At 38.8% G+C, this 26,669-nt stretch overlaps 1 protein-coding gene across 1 annotated transcript in view; it reads left to right on the top strand.

The window, feature by feature from the left end:
• The window catches only part of CNTNAP5 (contactin associated protein family member 5), an 861,846-nt gene extending 836,092 nt beyond the window's left edge, over positions 1–25,754 (top strand). The window contains exons 22-24 of the mRNA XM_015109883.3: positions 12,518–12,736; positions 21,790–21,861; positions 24,399–25,754. Of these exons, the coding sequence (XP_014965369.3) occupies positions 12,518–12,736; positions 21,790–21,861; positions 24,399–24,595 (488 nt within the window). The 3' untranslated portion in view covers positions 24,596–25,754. The remainder of the gene's footprint in view (positions 1–12,517; positions 12,737–21,789; positions 21,862–24,398) is intronic.
• Positions 25,755–26,669: the final 915 nt, after the last annotated feature.

The raw sequence follows: 26,669 nt of genomic DNA, 5'->3' as shown, positions 1-26,669 counted from the left end.
GTCCCAACTTCACAAATATGTGCCCTTCGCCCTCCCTGCTTTCTTCTCCCTGGAATATAGGGGTAATGGCTAGAGCTTCTAAAGTCATTAAGGCTATCTAAGGCTACAGCCTATGGAGAGGGAAGTATAAGTCTAGAAAGAATTCTGCGCCTCTGATGATCTAGAAACAAGATACCAACCTTGGACTGCCTAATATCAGACTTCTCATTAACCACAAATGAAATAAACTCTCACTTTATTTGAGCCACTGTTTTCTTCTTGATATATGCAGTCAAATGTAAATTTATCTTATGAGGATGATTTATGTTTTCGTACTTTCTGGAATCAGACGGAGAAACTGGGAAGGAAATGCTACCATTATAGCAAAATGAACAGCTGTACTAGAAGAACAATGATATAAATTTCCAAGAACTGATGACTCTGTGAGCTGGACAATCCCTTAGGGTTTCCTTGCCCTACAGAAAAGTCAGTGGACGAATTTATGTTTGCTCACATCTGGGTCACTGAAACCAGTTTGAGCTCTTTGAGATCCATTATACTGGCAGCCACCTCATCATGTAGCAGAGAAAAAAATTCAAGAGACAAAACAAGAAAAGTATAACATGAGTTCTGAGGCAAGAGCTCTGGATAAAGAATTCTGTAGGATGCAGAGAAGGGACCATTCTCTTTAAACTGAGCTGGGTGGGAAGTTTTCGGCAGGAGGAGGCTTCTGGACTGGGCCAAGCCCTACTGGTGAGTGCTATACTGTAATTGTGGCATGCTTGCTTGAAGAGCTAAGCAGGCGGTCTTTATGCAGACACAATATCCAATGTTTTGTGCTCAGTTCAACCTCAATTAGTATTTACTGAATTGAATTCGCGGTGTGATTTGAAGCGGGCGGCAAAACGCTAGTTCCAAAATGCCTCCTGTACAGAAATCCCAGAAATATGTTTTTTCTTTGTATGAAGGCGCTGGAGACTTCTAAAATATAAATATGCCATCTTGAAGAAGAGCACAGTAAGCAGTCATCACGCATTATTATCTCATTAGGTTGCCAGTCGGTTAACAAGTTCATTAGGGAGGAAGGGTGTTTGACTCTCTGGGATGGGCAAACTTTGCTGAAGGTCGTTAATAAGTTCGGGGGGGAAATGATTACTAAATTATGAGAAAAGTATATAGAAGAGAATTTAAAGATTCATTCACTGGGAGCATTAACAATTACAAAAGGAAGCCAGTGTACCATCCTACAGGCTGGGATTGGGTACGCAGGGGCTGGGTTCAAATCTCAGCTCTACCACTTGCTGGCTGCTATTTTGGGCACATTATTTAACCCCTTTTGTTTCCATTTCTTTGTCTTTAAAATGGGCAGAGTAACAGAAGATGGTCCAGTGTCATCAGGCCCTTAAAGCAGAATTTAGTGCACATTAGACATCCGTTTGTGAGAAATGTTAGGCATACAGTCTTCATTTCACTCAGTACAGCAGGATGGTAAGACTGACTCCACAAGCTGAAACCGGGTAAAGCAATCTTAATAAGAACTGTGGTAGTTCCATGACCTTTAAAATTTGTCGTCAAAGCAGTGCGTTGTCTTTCCAAGTCCTAATGCTACTGTGTGCCATTTCTCTGCATGATGGTTCACTTAACCCGGTAGAAGCTCCATAATTAGTGTCTCCTAGTATTATTATGGAGCAATAACTACAAAGGGCATCCTGAGTGCAATGTAATATTGCCTGGTAGTGTGAGACAAACTGTTACAGGTTAGCATCAGAATGCAGGAGACTTGGCACTATAAAACACAAAAAGGCAAGCAGCATTGGATGCTGTATGTAATGGTCAACTGTGGGACCATTTTTCTGGGGGGGGGGGCAGCTGGACTGCAATCCCCAGAGAATAGTTCCACTTTTACAAATTGATAACAGTCAAATTTAAGTCATTCAACTTAGACTCTCTGGATCTTTATAGAGGCCAGTATGTGACTCATCAGAAATAACAGACTTTTAAATTGTAAAAAATGTATTTCATAAAAATGTATATGATAAAATTACATATATGTATTAGACATCAGAATATGTATAGCAGTTAGATATAACTCATCAAAAATGACCACATTTTAAACACATATATCATATGTGTTTTACTACAGATACGTTAAAAAAATCTCACTTGACTGGGCACGGTGGCTCACACCTGTAATCCCAGCGCTTTGGGAGGCAGACACGGGCAGATCACAAGGTCAGGAGATCGAGACCATCCTGGCTAACACAGTGAAGCCCTGTCTCTACTAAAAAAAAAAAAAAAAAAAAAAAAAAAATACAAAAAGAATTAGCTGGACTTGGTGGCGGATGCCTGTAGTCCCAACTACTCGGGAGGCTGAGGCAGGAGAATGACGTGAACCTGGGAGGCGGAGCTTGCAATGAGCCGAGATCGCGCCCCTGCACTCCAGCCTGGGTGACAAAGCGAGACTGTGTCTCAAAAAAAAAAAAAAAAAAACTCTCACTTGGTTTTCAAAGATTGGCTTACATGTGTGTAACTGGCTGTTGGTGGACTACCCACATCCATTTTGACTCCCTTTCCTTTACCAACAGAATTCCAATTCTGTGCAACTATTCACGCTCTTCACTGAAGTCATATGCTCCATCTGACATCCCTGAAGATTCCTTCTAACAATGTGATCCAGTGATACTCCAGTTTTGTCCAGGGGTCATAATTTTGAGATCCTTTTAATGAATCCATTAGATCTAAACCGTCTTTATTTTTATAATAGACATTATTGGCCTTTTTCACGCTCATTCTCTTACGTATACATAGAGGAGTTTTTCAGAGGCTATGCTGTACCTGATGATGCTATCCCTAGGATAACTAATGGAATGTGTGCTGTGGGCTCTTGTTTTCAGATTCTCTCAGTTTTCATTCAGGACAAAGTTGACACTGATAGATAATAAAATACAGATATCCCAAACCTCTTGCGATTTTTAAAGTCGAAAGGAATCTTGAGACCAAAAAGTTTGAACACTGCTGGTCTGAGCAAATGACTGTGGTTCATTTCCTTTGCCAGCGATTGGTGTAGGCATAAATTGTGACACAATCTGGCCAATTAGAGAAATCTTGCAAGGTGAGCGAGTGTTTCAGATTCTGAGTCAGGACATTCCATTTTTAAATAGAGACACAGGATGAGACAGACACACTTGGTTGGTTTGTTGTTTGTTTGTTTTTGCTGCCGGACATTGTTGCATCTGAATGTAATGCCTGGAACTGCATACTCACCCTATTCCAGCCTGAGAATAAAATGAAAGAACCCCACAGAGGGGGAGCCCTCATGTTCTGTACCCAGAATTTTCCTTTCCTCTCGATACCTTGTTATGTGAGATAAGTAACCCCAATATTGTTTAGATAGATCCCTATAGGTTGGATTTTCTGTTACTTGTTTTAGAAAGACTTTCAACAAATAAAATGTACCATATGCTTACATCTGCAATAAAAAGAAGATAACATTAAGTCACTGAAGATGCCGAATATCACGTTTACATTTTTTTGGCATTCTTAACTTCACCAAAGTTAAGGATATATTTATCCTTAATAATATATAATAAACATATCCTAGGATGTATTTCTATGATTAATTTTAAGCTTTTCTAAAAACAAAATCTCTCTTGGAATATGCAGGACCCTTGTTTTGCTCATTTCCTTTAATAAAGTAAACAACATAGGTGTAAACCAGTACACGTGCATCATTTATTCTGACTCCACCAAGTAAATAATGAACAATCCAGGAGGAATTATTTTTGTTTCTTTCAGTCCCAAAGAAATGAGATTTCCTATCAACTTGCAAATCCCGTTTTTTTTTTCTTTTTTTTTAAAGACAAAATCTTGCTCTGTCACCGAGGTGGAAATGTAATGGCCTGACCATGGCTCACTGCAGCCTCGATCTCCGAGGTTCAAATGATCCTCTCGCCTCAGCCAACTGAGCAGTTGGGACTACAGAAATACACCACCATGCCTGCCTAATTTTTAAATTCTTTATAGAGATGAGTCTAGCCATTTTGCCAGAGCTGGTTTTGAACTCCCAGGATCAAGCAATCCTCTTGCCTTGGCTTCCCAAAGTGCTGGGATTATAGGAGTGAGCCACCATACCTGGCCTTCAAGTCCCAGTCTTAATGCCAACAAAGTGATTTTTATATAAAAATAAGAAGAATTGGCATTAGGAGTATAATCCCTAGGAGTTTTTAACTTGGATGTGTAGCTAAGGTTTTACTGATTCAGCACTCACTGTCTTACATCCATCTGGGGGCCTTTACATAATGCATGTTATCAAGCAACCCAATTAAAAAGTGAAAAATTAATTTAGCCAGGTAGTTAGCTGTTCAGTTGAAATAATGAATCCTCAAGTGGTAGAAGGTTTGTTTACTGAATTGACTTGGTTATGTTTTTCTTTCTTTTTTTTTTTTTTTTTTTTGACTTCTTGTATCATTGATATCCATCTATCATCTATCTATCTATTTCTTCATCCTTTTATCTGTCAGTATGTGTGCATTTTTATATAAGAAGACTCATGGAAGACCTGTGAAGTGCCAGACCTTATGCAATGTGGACCCATTTGATCTTTCAAAAACATTTATTTCCCAACTTCTGTGTCCAAGGTGCTTTGCTAAGAAGTAGCGCCAGGTATGGTGGCTGACATTTGTAATCCCAGCACTTTAGAAGTCTAAGGTGGAAGGATTGTTTGAGCCCAGGATTTTGAGACCAACTTGGCAACATAGTGAGACCTCTTCTCCACAATAAATTTTAAAAAGTAGCCAGGTGTGGTGGCATGTGCCTGTAGTCCCTGCCACTGGGGAGGCTGAGGTGGGAGCAGCGCTTGAACTTGGGAGGATGAGGCTGCAGTCAACCATGATCTTACCATTTCATTCCAGCCTGGGTGACAGAGCAAGACCCTGTCTCAAAAAAATAGAGAAATAGGTTGTTAGTTATAAGCAAAACAGGAATCCTTTCTTCATGAAACGGATGATCTAGAGTGGTACATAGAGGAAGACTCAATAACCACACACAGGGACACACATGCAATTATGAAGTTAGTGAAAGAATCAGAAGGGAAATCAACTGTTTTTAGTGGTAGAGAATCAGACAGTGGGAGGAGGGAGGAGTGCTCCTTAGGAAGGTGCCCAAGGAAGTCCTCTGTGAGGAAAGGACTTTCAGTCTGGCACCTGAAAAAAAGGAACCTGTCATGCAATGCTTGGGAAAAGGCCAGTGGACAGTGTGCAGAGTCGGTGCACAGGCCCTGCCTTGTAAGGCTTGTGGGGTCACTGTAAGCAGAACAGACATTGTGATGTGTGCAACCAGGCTTGCCTTGCCATTCAGGTTCCATATCAAGAGTTGATTTGGTTTTAGGTATCAAAATGCTGAGAATAATGGAAGAAAATATTCCCTGTGCACTCTTGGCAGAGTTGTAAGAAATATTAATGAAGTTCTAATCAGAACTTGGCTTCCTTCATCAAAGAGAGCTCTGGATAACATGCTGTGGATGTAGATGTAAAAGTAAAGAAACTATGTGTTTATCAAGGTCAAGGATGAAGAAGTTTGAAATGCACACACACACACACACACAGAGGAATATCATTAATTAGGTGCCATTATTGTTGATATTAAGAGATATTTATTTTTTCATTCACTAATTTATGTTCCTGACATTGGCTTGACACTTAATCTGTATTGGGCACTGTATTCTGGTTGATGTGAATGAAGTTTTGAAAAGGACAGCCTTTGTTAAAGCAAGAAGGGGAGGACAGACAAAATGGCAAAGCAAAGGCAGCCTAATAGAATTACGCAAAATGTCTTAGGAATATGGAAGTTCTTTTTTTTTTTTTTTTTTGGTTTGGTTTGAGACAGAGTTTTGCTCTTGTCGCCCAGGCTGGAGTGCAGTGACCCCATCTCAGCTCACTGCAACCTCCACCTCCTAGGTTCAAGTGAGTCTCCTCCCTCAGCCTCTCAAGTAGCTGGGATTATAGGTGTATGCCACCACACCCAGCTAATTTCTGTATTTTTAGTAGAGACGGGGTTTCACTATGTTGTCCAGGCTGGTGTCGAACTCCTGACTTCAGGTGATCCGCATGCCTTGGCCTCCCAAAATGCTGGGATTACAGGCATGAGCCACCGTATCTGGCCAGGAATATTGAAGTTCTTTACCTCGCTCTGACTCCTACGTATCTATTCAGTGTCATCTTTTGCCTTATTTCAGACAGAGTTAACTTCATTTTTCAGTGTCTTAAATGTGACACATTACTTCCCTCTTTACTTTGTAAAGGTTTTGTTTTGTTCCTGAAACATGTAACCATCTTCTATTCATCATTTAAGCCTTTATTTAAATGCATTTATTCCAAGCAATCTTTCTAAAATCAGTGTTTCCCAAAATGTGTTCCATGAACCATCTACATCATAATTACCTGAGAATGTGTTCTTTAAATTGCAGATTTCTGCACACCATCCCCAACCACACCCTCTGAATGAGTAGAGATCCATAAATATGCATGTTCATACATTTTCCTGAAAGTCGTTTTGCATTCTCAATGTGATCACTGTTACCCTAGATTTGTCAGGGGTCTCTTTTATGTTCCCATGGACATAATGATCTCCCTCTGCTGTAAGATTTAATGCCTGAAATTTTTGCTGGTCTGCTAAATTCATCCTCCAAAATCATTGAAAGTTCACAGAGATAGGAAGAATGTGTTTGCTAGTCACTGTAAGTCCAATATTCAACATGGAGCTGTGGCTGTCTAGGTGGCCAATCATTAGATGTATGTTTTACAGAGCAGGTACAGAAGTTATCCAGGTCGTCAAGGAACAGAACAGTCTTCCAGGCAGAGAGAATCATGTCTGAGCAAGTTAGTTCAGATCATACACAGCAGACAGGTTGGATGTGTAGGTGGGAGACTGGGTGTTAGTGAGTGAATGACTGTTAAGTCAGGCTAGAGAAATAAAATTGTGTTTAGCTTATCAACAATCCATACCTACAGAAAAGTGTCAAGCATAGCATAATAGAAAAAAAAAGGGGAGATATGGCCATGAAACCTAGGTTTCAGGCCTGAATTGGCCATGGACCGGTTAATTTACTTTAAACAATTACTTGACCTTATGTGTCTTGTCTTTCCAAACTGGAAGTTGTGTATAATTATCTCACTTTCTCACTTTATAAAGGAAAATATTTACATCGTACATACAAATGAGTGTACCAAGATAAACATAAAAGTAGTAAGCAAATGCCAAGTGTGTGTGGGGGTGTGTGTGTGTGTGTGTGTTTAACCAAATTTGACAATCCTCTTTCAGGACTGAAAGATTTATTTATTTCTTGGACTTTGGGTCCTCCTTGTAGTTAAGTTTTCAAACCGTTTGTCCCTTACCTGAAAGCCACAATGAACTCTAGAGGGAAAAAGTTTTACTTGTGTATACTTCTCATACCTTCCATTAACATTGATTCCACTTATTTATATTTTATCTTGATACAACATTTTACTCTTACAAGCCCCTGTTGTATGGGTCTGTACAGCTTTGCATTGTTATACTTCAGGATTCAAGTGTCATAAGTAACTTTTCACACATAGAAAATGTCATGTTACAATCTCGAGCAATGTCTGTTTTTAGCAAATTGCTGATCTTTTTGTCTTTCTTTCATATATAAAACACACACACACACACACACACACACACATACACACACAAACCTGCCTGCACAAAACTAGCCTGGATTCATTCTATCACTCTCTTCCTGTCAAACAACTGCGAATGTGTAAAGTATTGTGCATTCTGAGGCTACAATTGGCTCTGTGCTACTTTCTCGGGCATCACAGGTCTATTAGATTTAACAGAGGAACATAGCTTTACTTACAAGAAATAAAGGTGTTTGCAAAATAATGTAGGAAGCCAAATTTTAAATGCCAAAAAAGTTAGTTTAAAATGAATTAACTAAGTCATTCAAAATTTGAGTGCTACATTTGTTCAATCGTGAATCAGTAGTAAGTGGAAATGTAGTAGATTTCCACAGCAAGCATATTAGTGTCTACACCATAGTTCTAAATGCAACAATACTTGGGCATGTTGAGGGGCACTGAAGCCAGGCAACAGAGTTTGGAACTGATGAATAGTAGGAGGAGTAAAAGATTTTACTATTAGTGCCACCTACCACTCCCCCGCCTCCTCCTCCTAACAGTATGCTTTTATTATGGTGAGATGTTAGTCAAAGGATGAATATTTAGTTAAACTGGAAAATAAGTTCTGGAGAATAAGTTCAAGGGACCTATTGTACATCATGGCGACTGCAGTTAATAACAATATATTATATATTTGAAAATTGCTGAGAGTAGGTTTTCACAACACACAAAAAAGGTATGTAAGGTAAACCCCCATGTTACCTTAAACAGCTTGACTTAGCCATTCTACAATGTATGCATGTATCAAAACATCATGTTGTACAATATAAATATATACAAAAACCAAATAAATACATATAACAGCAAAGATGCATTAATGGTCATTGACTTATAAATTCAACTTATATTATTGTATTTGTTTCTGACACAGTTCATGTGGTAGGTACTATTATCCCTGTTTCATAGTGGATAAAATTGAAGAAATGTAGAAACAGATATCATATGTGCAAGTTCATGATTCATCAACTTAGGTCGGCCTAATTTCCAGTCTGTACCTATCAGCAACTCATGCTGTTTTGGCATCACCCTTGGGGGGCACGGGGCTAAGTCAAGAGAATCAAGAACCATATTTTGATAATATTTAAAATGTATTGAGTAAGAGAAACTAAGTCAATTTCAAATAAGACATTTGGATATGCTGTTGTTTTTTCTTTCCAAGATACCTTTGGTTTCTTAAGGCAGTGACAAGACTTTTGAACATTGTCATTCTTTTTTTGGATAAGATTTTTTATGTTAGTAGAAAATCTTGGGAAAAACGAAACAGGGAATACTGGCATTTTTCAGTGGTGTCGCCTTTGCTTGCATTCCCATTTTGTCAGCCTTTCAGGAGCCGTATTTGCTATTAAGTTTGTCTTCAACATCCATTCTCTAGCACAGCACATAAAACAGCCCCCTCATCTAACTCCACATGAATCTAATGTAATTTTAACCTAAAAACAGAAAAATGAATTAGGAAATACATTTGTCTTTAATATAATATAGAGTTCAGTGAATTCTGTGAGGCATTTAACCAAAATAACTTGTGCTTTCCTTAGATTTTGCAACCCATTTTTAAAGATAATTTATGTAAAATTATTTTACTCTATACAAGAGATATTTTGGAGGGTTTTTTTTTTTTTGGAGGCTGCATTGCTTAGATACAGTTTGGCATTTAAAATCATAAAGACTTGGGTTTAAATCTCAACCCTGCTACGTGATCTTCAGTACATCTTTGAACTTCTTCGAGTCGCAGTTACTTCATCTGTAAATTTTGAAGATTGAGAACACATATCTACAATAACTTTTGAGGGGAATAGAAATCATTCTTCGAAAACAATTATTGCAGTTGCATGTAGCTACTCAGTGAGTGGTGAATGTTGAGTATTTTGCAGCTTTAAAATTATTGTTTTCAGCAAATTATTATAGCATACTACATATTAGCTAACACTATTATAAGAAACTAAAATCATTTAGAACCTTTCTAACTTTTGTCTTATTTTTGTTTTTTTTCCTCTCCATCTGCGTAAGGATCTGAGAAATCATGATCTTGAGCTTCATGCGGAGAATATTTTCTTCTATCAGGGATTCTTGTTCTTTGCATTTCTTTTCAGAAACACCTCAAGGTTTCCGTCCTTCTAATACATCTGGAAGAAGCACACTTCCCTAGAGATAGGGCTTTATGTAAAACATCTCTTCATTCAAGGAGAGAATGTCATTTGCTGGCATTTCCCCCAACTTATCTTTGTGCCTATTCTTACATCTGGAGTGTGTCATGACAGTCACTATAGTGATGTCCTCCAAGATCCTTGACACTATGTAGGCTTCTTCCCCATTGAGTCCTGGGATGAGAACTGGCGATGTTGACTTAGATCCTTCAGGCGGAACTACAATGACTTGTCACTTTCCATGTTCTGAAATCCTACAATGCAAAAACCCCATGACACTTTATGCTCCTCTTCCCTTGTCTTCTGCCTCTTCCTCTAAATATTTCTGATCTTTAACTCTACCTCTTGCTAACTACCAATCTGTAGCTAATGTATATTCTGAATTGTATCTGGATACACTGAGTTCTGGTGCCACCAGTAAAAACCATCTAGCCCATTAAAGCTTTTTGTGAGATGCTTTATGTGGGATACAGTCTTTTAATGCTCATGATAACAAACAAACATATGTGATCCTTTCACGAATAAGTAACAAATAATATCAGCGCTGTATGAGATATTTGAATATTTGGAAGACAGAAGGTTTCTCATACATCTCAGAGTTCTTTTATATTTGAAGAAGTGACAGTTCACTTTATTATTGGATTTTCATTATCATATTTGGGAAAGTTCTCACAAAATCTCAGACCTGAAGTTGTAGATAGAATTATAGTGCACAGGCCCGGCGCGGTGGCTCACGCCTGTAATCCCAGCCCTTTGGGAGGCCAAGGCGGGTGGATCACGAGGTCAGGAGATCAAGACCATCCTGGCTAACACAGTGAAACCCTGTCTCTACTATAAATACAAAAAATTAGCCGGGCGTGGTGGCGGGCACCTGTAGTCCTAGCTACTCGGGAGGCTGAGGCGTGAACCCGGGAGGTGGAGCTTGCAGTGAGCCGAGTTCACGCCACTGAACTCCAGTCTGGGAGACGTAGCGAGACTCGGTCTCAAAAAAAAAAAAAAAAAAAAAAAAAAAAAAAAAAAAAAAAAAAAAAAAATTATAGTGCACAAAGATGTCTGTGTTCTAATCCTCAGAACCCAAGAATACATTAGGCGATGTGTCAAAGAGGAAGTAAAGTTGCAAAAGTAATTAATATTGCTTATCAGCTGTATTTGAAATAGGAAGACAATCCTGTATTATCAGGGTGAACCCAGTGTAATCAAAAGGGTTCTTAAAAGTGAAAGAAGGAGATAGAAGAGAATTATAGGTTGAAGTGAGTATGGAAGAAAGACACAGAAAAATGTAACATTGCTTGCCTGGAAATAGAGAAGGAGTCTAGAGAAGCCCTGGGATGTGGGTGGTTTCTAGAAGCCGGAAAAGGCGAGGAAATGTAATATTCCTCCAGAGCCTGTAGAATTAACGCAGCCTTGCTGATACTTGATTTTCAACCCAATGAGATCTACGGCAGACTTCAAACGCACAGAACTGCAAGATCACACACTTGTGTTTTAAGCTGTTTAAAGTCATTTAAGTTTGTGGCAATTTGTCACAGCAGCCACATAACATTAATGCACGATTTCATTCTTTATGTAAAAAAGACAGAGATGATGACTTGGCTAAGTTTACATGGGTGTTGATGGAGGAGAGTAAAATTAGAGCAAAACTTAGAAAAGGCATTATTAAGGGAGGTTAATTTCTCATTTTCTTCCATATCCTTATCATGTCTCTTAATGCTGCCAACATAATGCATGCTTACAAATCGATGGAGTCTCTTTGACCATTTATGAATCAAAATAAAATTATAATCTACACTGGTAGATGAGAGAGTCCCTACCACCTTTCAGAAAACAAACAAATTATCTTAATAAATAACCATTTGAACCATCTCGGTATGTTACGACTGTTACACCTTAGGAAAAAAAATGGCTCATTATGCATTGCAGTTTTATATAATTGCATCATAGAAGTTTGTTCAAATTACTCTTTTAACAAAAAGAAATAGAATACTGAGTAATCTTACCACAAATCTTGAAGAAAATGAGACATTTGATCTTGCTGTGAATTCCAAATTACTGCACGTTCATCTTTTATAAAGTCTCAAAGATACTTTACGAAGTTGAATGCTGTCATAAAAAACCCATGCACACCAATCAGTTCCACGGACAGAACCAAGCAGGTGAAAATCTTGAATAGAAGGTCAGTCTACACAGGTGGCTTAAAATAATTTACACGATAAATCTTTGGAAGGACAATGTTGACTTCTGATGTCTCTACCTCTTTATTCTTTTTTCTCTTGCTACATTTTTGAGTGAAGTGTGGTAATGAACATCGTAGGGAGCTTGCACTAATCACCAGCATCCAAAGATAAATGATGATGGGGATAGTGATATAAATTTTATAAAACACCTAAAGTACAGAACAGATTTATTGTCTTTGTTACAGTTCATAAAATACATGAATGAAAATTTGGAAGTTTGGAATATTCTTTATCTCAAAGCAGAGATGGCCCTGACAGTTTTCTATGAAATGTGGCTGACATATTGATGCTTGCGTTGGGAGCGGAGCTGGGGAAAGGAGATAAAGAGAGATAAGGGAGGGTTTTGTTTACTCAAAGAATAACGAGGGAATTTCTGTAATTTTAGATATTACTCAAAGAGGACCCAGCATAATTTGAGAAAAAAAAAGAAGTAAAGGACTTCTGATTGTCTTTTACATTGCAGAGAATCTTGGTTTGGATTCTGAAGTTGCTAAAGCAAACGCCTTGGGTTTTGCTGGATGCATGTCTTCCGTCCAGTACAACCACATAGCACCACTGAAAGCTGCCCTGCGCCATGCCACCGCCGCGCCTGTGACTGTCCATGGGACCTTGACGGAATCCAGCTGCGACTTCATGGTGGACTCAGATGTGGATGCAGTGACCACGGTGCATTCTTCATCAGGTATACTCAAGAGCACGCACAAGAGAGCTTCTGTCATTGGCACTACTTTTGGTGTCTTCAAGAAGCTTCCAGATGAAAGGGTTGGCTAATGCGACTCAATTTTTACCTCGTGTAATTACAGGTGGTTAAAAGTTATGACTGATATTTCATGGGGGATTTTTATATATAATTGATGTTTTATTTTTAATATGATGAGTAATTAGAACTAAATGCATAGTTGTGTACTTTGCTTATTATGCATGTATATAATGCATTGTGTGTGTGTGTGTGTGTGTGTGTGTTTGTATACATAGTCACTACTGTTGAACTGGATACTGCTCTGAGAATTGAGGTATTTAGAGAATGGGAGGCAGCAAGCTGGTTCTCCAACTAATATGATAATTCATGTGATTAAAATAAACCTTTTTTTAGCTTTACTAAGAAATAATTGACAAATACAAATTATATATTTTCAAAGTGTAAAATGTGATAATCTGATAAACATATGCATTGTGTAATTACTATCACAATTAAATTAATCACACTTATCACTGCACATAGTTACCCTTTGTGTGTGTGTGTGTGTGTATGTGTATGCACATCTGATGAGGACACTTAAGGTTTACTATTTTAGCAAACGTCAAGGAAACAACACAGTATCAATAACTGCGGTCATCATGCTGTACATTAGTTCACCAAAATTTGGGCCTAGTGTGGTGGCTCATGCCTGTAATTGCAGCACTTTGGGAGGCTAAGGCGGGTGGATCACCTGAGGTCAGGAGTTCGAGACCAGTCTGGCCAACGTGGCGAAACCCCATCTTTACTAAAAATACAAAAATTAGCTGGCCATGGTGGCGGGCACCTGTAATTCCAGCTACTTGGGAGGCTGAGGAATGAGAATCGCTTGAACCCAGGAGGCGGAGGCTGCAATGCCCCAAGATCGTGCAACTGCACTCCAGCCTGGGGGATAGAGCGAAACTCTGTTTCAAAAAAGAAAAAAAAAAAATCCCCCAAATTTATCATCTTCTGACTGAAAGCTTGTACTCTTTAACCAACAACTCTCCATTTCTTCCACACGCCAGCCCCTGCCAACCACCGTTCTGTTTCTATGAGTTTGACTTTTGTAGATTCCACATATAAGTTATATCGCATAGTATTTGTCTTTCTGTGTCTTGTTTATTTCAAATTGGCATAACGTCCTCTAGGTTATTCTGTATCGTCACAAATGGCATGATCTTTTTTAATGCTGAATAATTTCCAATTGCGTGTGTATATGCCACAATATCTTTAATCATTTAAGCGTTAACAGACAGGTTGTTTCCATATCTTGGCTATTGTGAATAATACTGCAGTAAACACTAGTGCAGAAAGCTGCAGTCATCACACTCTCTGATTTCAAACTATATTGCAAAGCTATAGTAATCAAAAAAGCATAATACTGGCATAAAACAAACACATAGACCAATAGAACAGAATAAAAAAGCCAGAAATAAACCCAGGCTTATTTAATCAACTAATCTTTGGCAAGATTTCCAAAAATACATAATATGGAAAATGTTGCTTACTCAATAAATTTTGCTGGGAAAATTGAATATCCACATGCAAAAGAATAGAATTGGACCTTTATCTTGCACCATATAAAAATTAACTTGAAATGGATTAAAACCTTAAATATAAGACCTGAGACTGTAAACTCCAGGAAAGGAACATAAGGAAAAATCTCCTTAACATTGATCTTGAAAATATATATGTAATTTTTACATGGCACCAAAAGTAGGATCAACAAGAGCAAAAATAAAAAAGTGGGACTGCATAAAAGTAAAGAACTTCTTTACAGCAAAGGACACAATACACAAAATGAAAAGGCAATCTACAGAATTGGAAAAAAAAGTTTTTAAACTATATGACTGATGAAGGGTTAGTAGCCAAAGCATAAAAAGAATTAATATAACTCCATAGCAAGAAAAGAAAGAAAAGAAAAAAGAAAAACATTTATTGTGGCACTATTCACAATAGCAAAGACTTGGAATCAACCCAAATGTCCATCAGTGACAGACTGGATTAAGAAAATGTGGCACATATACACCATGGAATACTAGGCAGTCATAAAAAAGGATGAGTTTGTGTCCTTTGTAGGGACATGGATGCAGCTGGAAACCATCATTCTTAGCAAACTATTGCAGGAATAGAAAACCAAACACCGCATGTTCTCACTCATAGGTGGGAACTGAACAATGAGATCACTTGGACTCGGAAAGGGGAACATCACACACCGGGGCCTATCATGGGGAGGGGGGAGGGGGGAGGGATTGCATTGGGAGTTATACCTGATGTAAATGACGAGTTGATGGGTGCTGACGAGTTGATGGGTGCAGCACACTAACACGGCACAAGTATACATATGTAACAAACCTGCACGTTATGCACATGTACCCTAGAACTTAAAGTATAATAATAATAAAAAATAAATTAAAAAAATAGGCAAAGGATGTGAATAGGCTTTTTTATTTTTTTCCACAAAAGACATACAAACGTCTAACAGGTACCTGAAAAGGTGCTTAACATCACTGATCATCAGGGAAATGCAAATCAAAACCACAATGAGATGTCACTTCACAGCTGATAATGTGATGGCTAGTATCAAAAAGACAAGAACAACATATGTCGGAGAGGAAGTGCAGAAAACGGAACCCTTGTACACTACTGGTGGGAATGCAACTTGGTACAGCCATTATGGAAAAGAGTAGAGAGGTTCCTCAAAATATTAAAACTCGAATCCTGTTTCTGAATATGTAACCAAAATAAATTAAATCAGCCTTTTTTAAAAGTAGAAAAAACCCACAGCACCATCATCCATGCATCTAGGCTTCACCATTCTCTAAGTGCCTTTTTTATCTTTTCTTAGTCACTGCCATTTTGGGTGTCTGAAAATGTATCTGGGATTTTGTTTTAATCAGGTATGATAAGGTGACAGGCATGAGATGACAGCCTTTGAAAGCAAAGTTTGTTTCTTACAGTTCACAAGAAAGGAGATACATTATACCATGCAGAGCCACATGGAGGAGTGCTAGAGTTGGTCAGGAGGCAGAAAGAGAAAGGGGAAAGTGTGGTGGGGTGGCTGTGTCGCAGCTTCCACGGGAAGGAATGGTGTGAACCAGGTAGGCAAGCTTGAGCCAGTTAGAATTGGATAGTTTGAATAATTTGGGCAGTATCTGTGCTACAAGGGTGGTCTCTAGTTATTTAATACTTGGCCTTGAGTTATTTAAGGCAAGAGAAATACTAGGTTGGTGAGTGTGAGTTAAATAAATGAGTTAGTGGGGGAAGATGGGCTCTGGATTGATTGGTTTGTGTATAAAATGCATGCTTGCAGGCATGTTGTTTGCTATCTCTGGGAATTAGCTAGCACTGGGAGGGGCAGTGTCTCCCTGGCCAGCAAGGTCCTCAAGATGTCAAAGCATCATAAATACTGATAAAACAAAATGACTAATACACTGGGATAAAACCAAGACATCCACATGTATCAACATGTCAATATTGATAGATAGAAACAGTAATAAGGTTGTCATTCTGATTATGCTTTAAAGTGGTTTGTCCCAGGAGGCGGAGCTTGCAGTGAGCCGAGATTGCGCCACTGCACTCAGCCTGGGCGACAGAGCGAGACTCCGTCTCAAAAATAAATAAATAAATAAAAATAAAGTGGTTGGTATGGGAGTGAGGAGGTATTGTCAGGTTTTTCCAGGATGCTTTTTCTAAATCCACAGGATATACATTTTGTTCAGAATTTGCTGCCAATATTGATATACAGTATGGGTTTTGCAAGTAGTGGTGATGAAGAGGCTAGGTCTGAGATATTTGATACAGCTCCCAGATTACCATGGTATTGTTTTACCCTCCCCTTGCCTCCAAGCATACACTAAGAACAATAGTGGTAGGCATCAAAGGGTTCTGGGCCATGGTAATTTTCTATTACAGGCACAATTCCCCTGGCAATGGTCTATGATAGGTCATGATGTGTTAGTAGGAAGATAAAAGGTGGGACATCTTATTGCAGTAAACAAGTCAGGGGGATTTTCGTATCTTGGGAAATATATTGAGAAACATGCACTCTCTTATATGGCAGGACTCTTAGCCAAGACCTTTAGCCTGAGATCCATAGTGCCCAGTCCAATATTTTGTAAAAATTGAGAAATAAATTTTTTAACCAAGTTGGTAATCTGAATAGGATATTTAAATATTTCTATCTACTCTTCCAGCAATGTATTGCCCACTCCTTTACTGCTTTAGGTTTCACCATTTTATTCTTCAAATGCAATTTTGAGTTGTCTTTGGTGAGATTGTTGTGACTCTCCTGTTGCCTCATTCATCACACATCTTTCAAGCAGCTACTCAGTGTTAACTTCCATAGTTAGTGGAGATAACAAAAACTAAGAAACATTTAAAGTCCCTACTTTTAGAAATCTGTAAAGATGATGGAAGGCGATGGTTCAGGGAATTAGGGTGTAGCATTAGATGCTGGGCACAATATCATAATACAGTGTGAGCAATGCTAAGGGAAAGATATGAACAGAGTTTTTGGGTTGTATGGAACCTAGAAAAAGCAGCAAATATATTTAGATGAACTAATTATAGATTTATAAATAATATGATCATGCCAATTGCTTAGGGAGAAGGGTTTGCAATGTTCAGAAGACAGAAGACCATTACAAAAGGAAATATGTAAGTTAAAGTGCAAATTTCTGGTAGAGTGTAGCATATTTAGTAATCAGTGAAAACCCCTCACAGGTAAATCATTAGGTGCAAGTGTAGAAGTCCAACATATTTCAATAATGAGGAGTTCTTACCGAATGTTGGCTCTCTCTCTCTCTCTCTATCTCTCTCTATATATAGATATTCCACAGAGATAGATATAAATAGTTGCTCAATGTCTATCTATATAATTATAGTACACAATAAATTCTATTCTATAAGAATAGATATATAGATATAGACTATATATAATATATAGATCTTGATCTATATATATGATATAAATAGATACATTTAAGCTGCGTCATTTTTTTTTGAGAAGGGAATTAAAACTAAAAGATAGCTCTAAAATTGTAAAAGACAATTTAGACACACTGTGAAGAGAGAAGTACTATTGAAATAAATGAATAACTACCCCAAGGGTTACTTTGTAGAAGGTGTCCATTAAACATGGATATAGGCATGGTATTTTTAATTTTCGTAGTCGTGTTACTGAAGCTGTCATCATACTAGATATGAAGTATTTTATTTGTAGCTTTAATAAATATTAGAGAGTTACAATTAACAAACTGGGTTAACATATATTAATGTATCATTAGCAAAATTTGCTAGAAATGGGGAAATCTGTTGTAAAATCAATGTTAAGTAGTAACCAAGGTTATTACTTTGGTTAATGATCTTAAAAGTAGTACATAGACTCAATAAGGGAGAAACCATTGTAAGTTGGAGTAAGGGAAAAAGGCCATGGGGCTGGGCACGGTGGCTCATGCCTATAATCCCGGCACTTTGGGAGGCCAAGGTGGGCAGATCACAAGGTCAGGAGTTCCTGACCAACCTGACCAGCATGGTGAAACCCCGTCTCTACTAAAAACAGAAAAATTAGCTGCACATGGTGGTGTATGCCTGTAATCCCAGCTACTTAGGAGGCTGAGGCAGGAGAGTTGCTTGAACCGGGGAGACAGAGGTTGCAGTGAGCTGAGATCGCGCCACTGCACTCCAGCCTAAGTGACAGAGCAAGACTCAGTCAGAAAGAAAGAAAGAAAGAAAGAAAGAAAGAAAGAAAGAAAGAAAGAAAAGAAGGAGAGGAGAGGAGAGGAGAGGAAAGGAGAGGAGAGGAAACGAGAGGGGAAAGGCAAGGGGAAAGGCAAGGGGAAAGGCAAGGCAGGGCAGGGCAGGGCAGGGCAGGGCAAGGCAAGGCAAGGCAAGGCAGAAAAATAAACCATAATGGATGATCCAGATTTGAATACAGTCATGTACCATGTGAAGATAATGGTCTGCATAGACTGTAGTCCTCTAAGATTATAATGGAGCTGATTAATTTCTATGACCTAATGAAGTTGTAGCAACCATAAGGTCCTAGTACAACACCTTATCCACATGTATTTTGGTGACTCTGGTATAAACTTACTCCTCAATAAAAGCCCCAAGCATTTTCTTTAGGAAAAAACTCAGAAGAAGGCATTGTTATGGTAGAAGATGGTACCTCCTGCATGTGGTTGACCCTGAAGACCTTCCAGTGGGACAACATGAGGAGGTGGAAGACAGTGATATTAATGTCGTGAATTCATGTAAGCTTAATCTACTGTGTATGTTTGTGTCTTCATTTTCAGGAAAAAAAAAAAGTTTAAAAAGTAAAAAATAATAATAAATAAATTTAAAAACAGAAAAAGTCTTATAGCAAAAGGATATAAAGAAAGAAAATAGTTTTGTATAGTTGTATGCTATTTGTGTTTTAAGTGTTATGACAAAGAAGTCAAAAGTTAAAAAAATAAAAAGTTTACAAAGCAAAAAAGTTATAGTAAGCTAAAGATACTTTATTATTGAAGAAAGAAAAAAGTTAATAAATGTAGTGTAGCCTAAGTGTATAGTGCTTATAAAGGCTTTATTAGTGTAGAGTAATGTCCTAGACCTTCACCACTCACTCACTGACTCGCCCAGAGCAACTTCCAGTCCTGTAGGCGCCATTCATGATAAGTGTCCTATGCAGGTGTAGCATGTATTTAAATCTCGTATTTTTAATCTGCCCTTTCTATGTTTAGATATGCTTAGGTACACATGTACTTACAAATGTGTTATAGTTGCTTGCAGTATTCAGTACAGCAGCATGCTATACAGGTTTGTAACCTGGGGCAATAGTCTATGCTACACATACAGTCTAGGTGTGTCATAGGCTGTACCATCTAGGTTTGTGTGAGCGCACTCTATGATTTCCACACGATGACAAAACTGCCTAATGACACATTTTTCAGAATATATTCCCACCATTAAGCTACACATGACTGTATTTATAAAGAAGCAGGAGGCATTTTAGGTAGGCGGACTAGCCCAGGGATATACAAGAATAACAAGCACAGTGGACAGTGTGATACAGGAGATCTAATAACTAAATATTTTGAATTTCCTCTCTCCCTTTCTCCCTCCCTCCCATTCTTTCTTCTTTCTTTCCCCCCTGTCTTCTACCTGTCTTTTACCATACCTCTTCCCCTCTCTCTCTCTCCCCGTTTCATTGCTTCCTCTGATTTCACATTTTCCACTTTCTCTTTGCCTGCCTGCTCTCTCTCTGTCTCTAACACCCACTATCATCATCGTCACCCCATTGTTATAATTGGCGACATATATATATATATATATATATATATATGTATATATGTATACACACACACACGTCTATGTTCTTCTCCATGTATATATGCATGTAAGTAGGCCATTCAGGTGTACACAGACGATTAATAATAATGTCAAGTTCCAACCCCAAGTTTTTTCCACCAGACCCACCTTATCAATGTCACCAGTTCAGAATATCTGCCCCATGGCCAGCACCTTCTTTAATTACAATACCATTCCCATTTGACCCCATCAGCCTCTCTCTCATGTTGATTTGTTTCTGCTCCAATTTCGAGAGTCCTAGGAAAAGGCCACCCCTGTACACCACAGACAGCATAAACCACCACTCTCTGTTCACTCGAAGACACAGTAAATTCTTACCAAACATCTTGCATGTGTGTCTGTACATGGTCGTGTGGCAAGTGCTGTGGTATGAAGAAGTGCGTGTCTTGGTTTTTTCATTAGGAAGCTTGATGTCCCGCTCATAAGACTAGGATATGCATGTTTATACACATGTAAATGTGTATGTAATTAATAGTAAGCAACATTATAATAAGAAACAAGATTTAGTGAGCACTTGCATTGTCTCAGGCACTGTTCTAAAAACATATATATTAACTTGTATAATTCTTACAAAACCTTTTAAGGCAATTAAAGTATTATTTTTACCATTGGACAGATAAGAAAGTTTAAATGACACATGACAGGACTAATGATGTCACACGGGGGCTTGAATTCTGTTGCTGCCTGCACATCACCAATCTTGGAGTTTTTCCAGCAGCAGAGAGGAGTAATAGAAAGACTCTGAGTGCAGTAATTGTATACGTTTGGTGTGAATTTTGCCTCTTCCATGAATGATCTGTAGGACTTTTGACATGTTATTTGATTGTTTCAATCTAGTTTCCTTATTAGCCAAAGGGGAACAATAAGACTCATGTTCTAGTCATTTTCCAATGATAAATGATACAACAATAATAAACAATATTGTAATATATATTATTATAAATAATAAATGATACAACAATAATCATAATAGTGACTACTTATGAGTGTGTAGTAGCCACAAGTTCCTGAAAATTTAACATGCATTATATACACACATATAGGCATTACTACTCTCCTTTAATACATGTGCAAATTCATATTTAAAAAGAGGTCTTGCTCTATGTCACCAGACCAACAAACAACAGAGCAAAGATTCAGATTAAGGTCTGTGTATCCTTAAACCTGATGCTTTTTCTTATATCATATATGGTACTGCACCTGTAGTACAATTCCTCCCTCATCAGTGAGGGCTGTTCCTGAAGGTGTTAATTCTCCAGCACTTTTGTTCTTCACTGTCAATAAACTCAGGATCCTCTTGCACCTGAAGAAGACTCTCAAGCAGAGCAAGGTGGCATGCATAGGAACTGTCCAGCGAGGCAACAGGGCACCTTAGGGGCAGGGTGAGGGCATGTGGGCAGGATACCACCATCCTCTGTTTCAACCCCTTGTCTTACAACTAGCGTATAAACAAAAAGGGTCATTGAACCATGGGGTGTGAGCAGTGCATTTCAAATGCTTTTTCCTTGTGCATGTTTTTTGAGTTCCTTGCAACATGTCAACTCACAACTCTTTGAGGGCACCTGGTGTAATGCACAGGTGTGTCGTTCCAGGTGGGCCACACTGTAGACTTCCTGCCAGTGCTTTGAGTGAGAAGTAAAGTCCCATGTCTTCCCTTTCAGATCCTTTTGGGAAGACAGATGAGCGGGAACCACTCACGAATGCTGTTCGAAGTGATTCGGCAGTCATCGGAGGTAAACAATTCATTGTTGTTGAATGCAGAAAGACATAAACGATCCTGTATTTTGGAGAAAGTTATCTGAAGCCTTCCTTAATTATGGCCATCCAGTGCTCACAGCCCCCCACATTATCTGCAAGACTGTGAGCTTTTCATGAGTAGTCATGCATGCTGAATGATCAAAGGCAGGCTCTGCCGACACCAGCAGCTCTGCGGCTTCATCCTGCCTCTGATTCACGAGGCAGCTGAGCACCAAGTCAACAGCTGGAGCATTTACTTACAGACAGCAGCTCACATTCTGTTCATTTCATACAGTTGTCACTGTTCCTAAAATGCAAACAAAGCAGACCAACAAAGCTAAATACAGGGAAGAAGCCACGTTGGGGCAGACAATGGGTGAAGCCACAGTCCTGCGGAGTGTTCCCCACCAAGTGATTTGGGTTAAGTCTAATGAGCAGGGTAAAGCCCACAGGACTGTAGTTTCAAATCTCACTGCACATATGGTTACAGATGCAGACCTTGTCTCCTCTGCTGCGAGCTCAGCTTTCCTGCTTTTCCATTTTCTCACTGCCTGTTGGCCTCCCCACTTTTTTATTCTGCTTCAGCTTGGCTTCTGCCTGCTGTGGCTTGATTTTTCCATCTGGGTCTTGCAACACAGAATGATTTCCAAGCTTCGCTTAATGTAAGATGCGTGTGAAAGACCAAACTCGTTTCTATCTGAGAAACATAACCTTAGCAGGTGCCACCATCCCTGCCTTCTGGAAGCCTAGATGAACTGATCCTTGGCAGATGGAGTTTTCCTTTTAAAAACCTGCAGTATCGTTCCATTTAGTTTATATTTAATGAGCCCTGCTGCGGGTCAGGCTCTGTGCTAAGTAGAGGATGAATGAGCCAGGGAGGAGATGGGTAAACAGAAAACAAGACAACCAGTGAAGGCTGTTCTGAGGGAGGAGGTACAAATGGCTATGGGAGCACAGAGGTGCACTCCTGATAACATGAAGAAAGGAAAACCACGCCTTTCCTTAAGGAAGTTCCTAAAACCTCTGACCTGAATTTCTGCTTCAGAGAAGCTGGTCCACCTTAATTTTTGTTTGGCATCGAGAAATGTGGGAAAGAATTTTGTGCCTATATCTCTTTCAGTAATTTCCCATTTGACAAGTGCAGAAAAAGACTTTTGTGACTGCTGATTCCTCTCCAGCTATTTACATGCTCTGTGAGTCTCTTTAAGGACAGGAAAGTCATCTGACGCCCTAGGAAAATTCCTGGAGGCTTGCACAGCTGCTGACTTGGACTATCCCAAGCATTGAAGGAGTAGGAACCAGTTTCCTATTTCATTTCTTAAGGCTGCAACCCACTCAGGAGAGTCACTCACTACCACCCAGTTTATTCATAGACTTGCTAACTTAAGTGATTTTACTCTTACTTGTTCTAACATAGTTGTAGAAAATGCCACAAAATGGTTTAGGAACATATATTTATAAAAATAAATCTTAATCATGGCCCCAGTTCTACAAAAAATTGGCGGAAGACGTGCAATCCACATATGAAACTTTCAAATGTCCATGCTTCTGTAAATCATAATGCACTGTGCCCAAAAATAACTTTCTAAAATAGACACTTTTCCTCAATATCTCCTCTCCTTAGAAAAATAAAACAGCAAAATATAGAACTTATTACAAGTCAAGTCTTTGCTTATCATACATATTGTTAAATATTTTCATGCTGAAATACTACATTCATGTAGAGACACATCTGCCACTTCCACATTTTCACTGTCCCTTGGCGGATACTGCCTTTCATGTTCCAAGAGCCTTCCTGGCAAAGGTAAGGGTGAGACCTTAGGGTAAGCAAGGATAGCTTGCAACATAATCCAGTTGAATCACACACAATCAGAATTAGGGGGAATCTGATGGGCCTGGGCAGAAGTTTGCCGTCTCAATGGACTCTGAGTTTCTCGAGAACAGAGGCGTCTTGTCACTGAATGAGCCTCAGTTTCACAGAGTGCAGAGCATGCAAAAATGTTCTGAATTTATAGTGATCATTTCGTTATTAATGAAAATGTTTGAGCGAAACAAGTATATAACATAAAACAAATTTACATCAGGAGGGCATGTGTTGAGAAGTGAGATATTTAAGTACCATTTTCTAGGATGCTAAAGTAACTCTGAAATACTTAGTTGTGAGGTGACCAAAAAAATGGGCTAATTACAAATGATTCTGACACATTTATAGCAGACTTGAAAAACTTACAAAGAAACCCTTTGCTAGTCCAATTCCATATGTAGAAGATGGCATTCTCAGTTCTTTAAACAAAACCTTCTATGGTTGAGAGCGTCTCTCTCCCCAGCTAGTTTGAAAGAAGGTTTTATAATAATCGAAGACAGGGCCTTTCAGCAGGTCTTTATTTCTGGGCAGGTGGCAGAGTTGCGTTTGTGTGATTTGTTTTGTTTTGTTTTCTCTCTTTAGCATTCCTCTCATCTGGCAGGAATCCACTCTCCTGAGCAGATGATTTGTGATTGTTTCCTTCTCTCTTTCCTTCCCCTTTCTCTCCAGGGGTGATAGCAGTGGTGATATTCATCATCTTCTGTATCATCGGCATCATGACCCGGTTCCTCTACCAGCACAAGCAGTCACATCGTACAAACCAGATGAAGGAGAAGGAATATCCAGAAAATTTGGACAGTTCCTTCAGAAATGATATTGACTTGCAAAACACAGTGAGCGAGTGTAAACGGGAATATTTCATCTGAGAAACTGCAGGGTTCCTACTACTATTTTTTCTTGTTGTTCAATTATCTCCTCCCCTTCTTCTCTCCTGTCTTTTGATTTGGTCATTCTCTTTATTTTCTGCTTGCCATTTCTTTTCTGGAACATATTTGCATCCACCACAGCGTCAATTCCCTTGATCCAGTCCAAGAGACCAGGCAGACGTGGCCACTGCCTTCCTCTCTGATGAACCTATCGGGTGAAAACGACCACTCAAGAGACTGACTTCACTATTCAAGACAAGGAAGAGACACATGTGTGCACTCCTGCATGTTCAGTTCTGTACTTCCAGTTTCTAAAATGCACTGTTCAGTTTGGCAGCCGCTTGGTGGTTCGGGCTTGCTTTGAACCTGAGCTCTTTGGCTTAGGCACATGACGGTCATTCCTGACATCCTCCCCATCTCAAGTCTATTCTTACCAGGGAACCCAGGGCAGGGAGAGAAGAACCTAGAGGCCTGGTTTGCTTTGGAGGCATTATAAAAGGGGTAAGAGAGGTTTGTTTTGTGGTGGTTTACTTTCTTTACCATAGGCAATCACTTGCCTTAACTCATCACCCTTTTTCACTATGACCCTTAGACCCTGAGTATTTTCAAATATATGATCACTGATAGTAGTGAGGAAAATTACTTTGCTCCTTTCTTACCACTCTCTCCTGGGGCCGACACGTTGGGATAGCACACCATAGCATAAAGCTAGGGGAGGCATGGTAATAGTAGCTTGAAACTAGGAGGTAACAAGAAAGCGTCTAGGAAGTAGATGTTCCGTATCTTCAAAAATGCCTCCTCCAATTTTGTAAGAATGCTAGCTAGGTATTCCTGGGATTATTCTACTGACATATATGTACACACACATGTGTATATGTGTATATATATGTGAGTATATATATACACATACATGTATATATATGTGAGTATATATATACACATACATGTATATATGTGAGTATATATATACACATATGTATACACACACACATATATATATAGATATATACACACAAACACACACACATATATGTTGCTGCAGCATAAAGAAATTGAAATAAAAGTTTAAAATAGTACCTGTTTCAATGAAAGAGCCTAAACCATCTTAACTCAGCTTTAAAACAAAAATTAAATCAGGAAAAAATGGAAAAAAAAAAAACTGCATGAAAGAAGAGAAATACCAAACAGAATTCTGCCCTTCCATTCACTCACTAAAGACCCGGTGAAGACAGTTAATTCAAATTTGCAAGTTTCACATTTTTGAACATCAAGCTATTCTCCGAGAGGTTTAGGATGCATTAACATAAGTGACATGGTCACCTCTAGCTAACTAGCTTTGCTTGATTTCAGAGGAGCCCTTAGGTTCTGTAGCTTATCACATTTTCAAGTCTGCTATACCCTATATACATGAAGACTCTTCCAAACATCTCTTTATAGGCTTAAACTCCCAAAAGAGGTGGTGATAAATTTCAGGGTTTTTGCCCCTTTTGGTAACAAAGCATTGAAAACAGTCATTCATTCCTTCAAGAAGGCACCTTGAGCTCATCCATGGGGTGGTGGTAAAGATCTTAATGATTTTTCTGTGGCAATATGCATCGTTCTTTGTCCTGCGCCATCTTGGAGGAAAAGGTAAGGAGAAAACAACATAAATGCTCCAAGATGCTGGAAATGCTCATGTAATGATTCTTAGGTGTGGAAAATACTTGTTGATTCTCTTTACGAGGCAGATTCAGTGTGGAAATCGATGACCACAGCTCTGTTGGCCAGCCTTGACAGTTAGCAGACATTCCATCTTTTGCTTAGGGTACACTGTCTCTCGCCTCTCATAGTGAGGAACTTAGTTGCTTCATTCCATTTCAAGCACAGCTTTTCTTTCAGTTTCAGAGCTTATGAGTTAAGGATTTAGTTTGCAATCATATTCCTCTATTTTAAGATGTTGTTTTAAATGCAGATTCTCTCCTTGAAATTTTCTATGGATTTGAGCTTAATCACTTTATCATCTACATGGTATCTTTTGGCTACATGATATCATTTATTTTAAAGTGATTTTAACCATGATACCATTTCTCTCCTT

Source organism: Macaca mulatta, chromosome 12 (genome assembly GCF_049350105.2).
Source record: "Macaca mulatta isolate MMU2019108-1 chromosome 12, T2T-MMU8v2.0, whole genome shotgun sequence".
Taxonomy (NCBI): domain Eukaryota; kingdom Metazoa; phylum Chordata; class Mammalia; order Primates; family Cercopithecidae; genus Macaca; species Macaca mulatta.
This window is presented reverse-complemented; position numbering and strand designations above follow the sequence as displayed.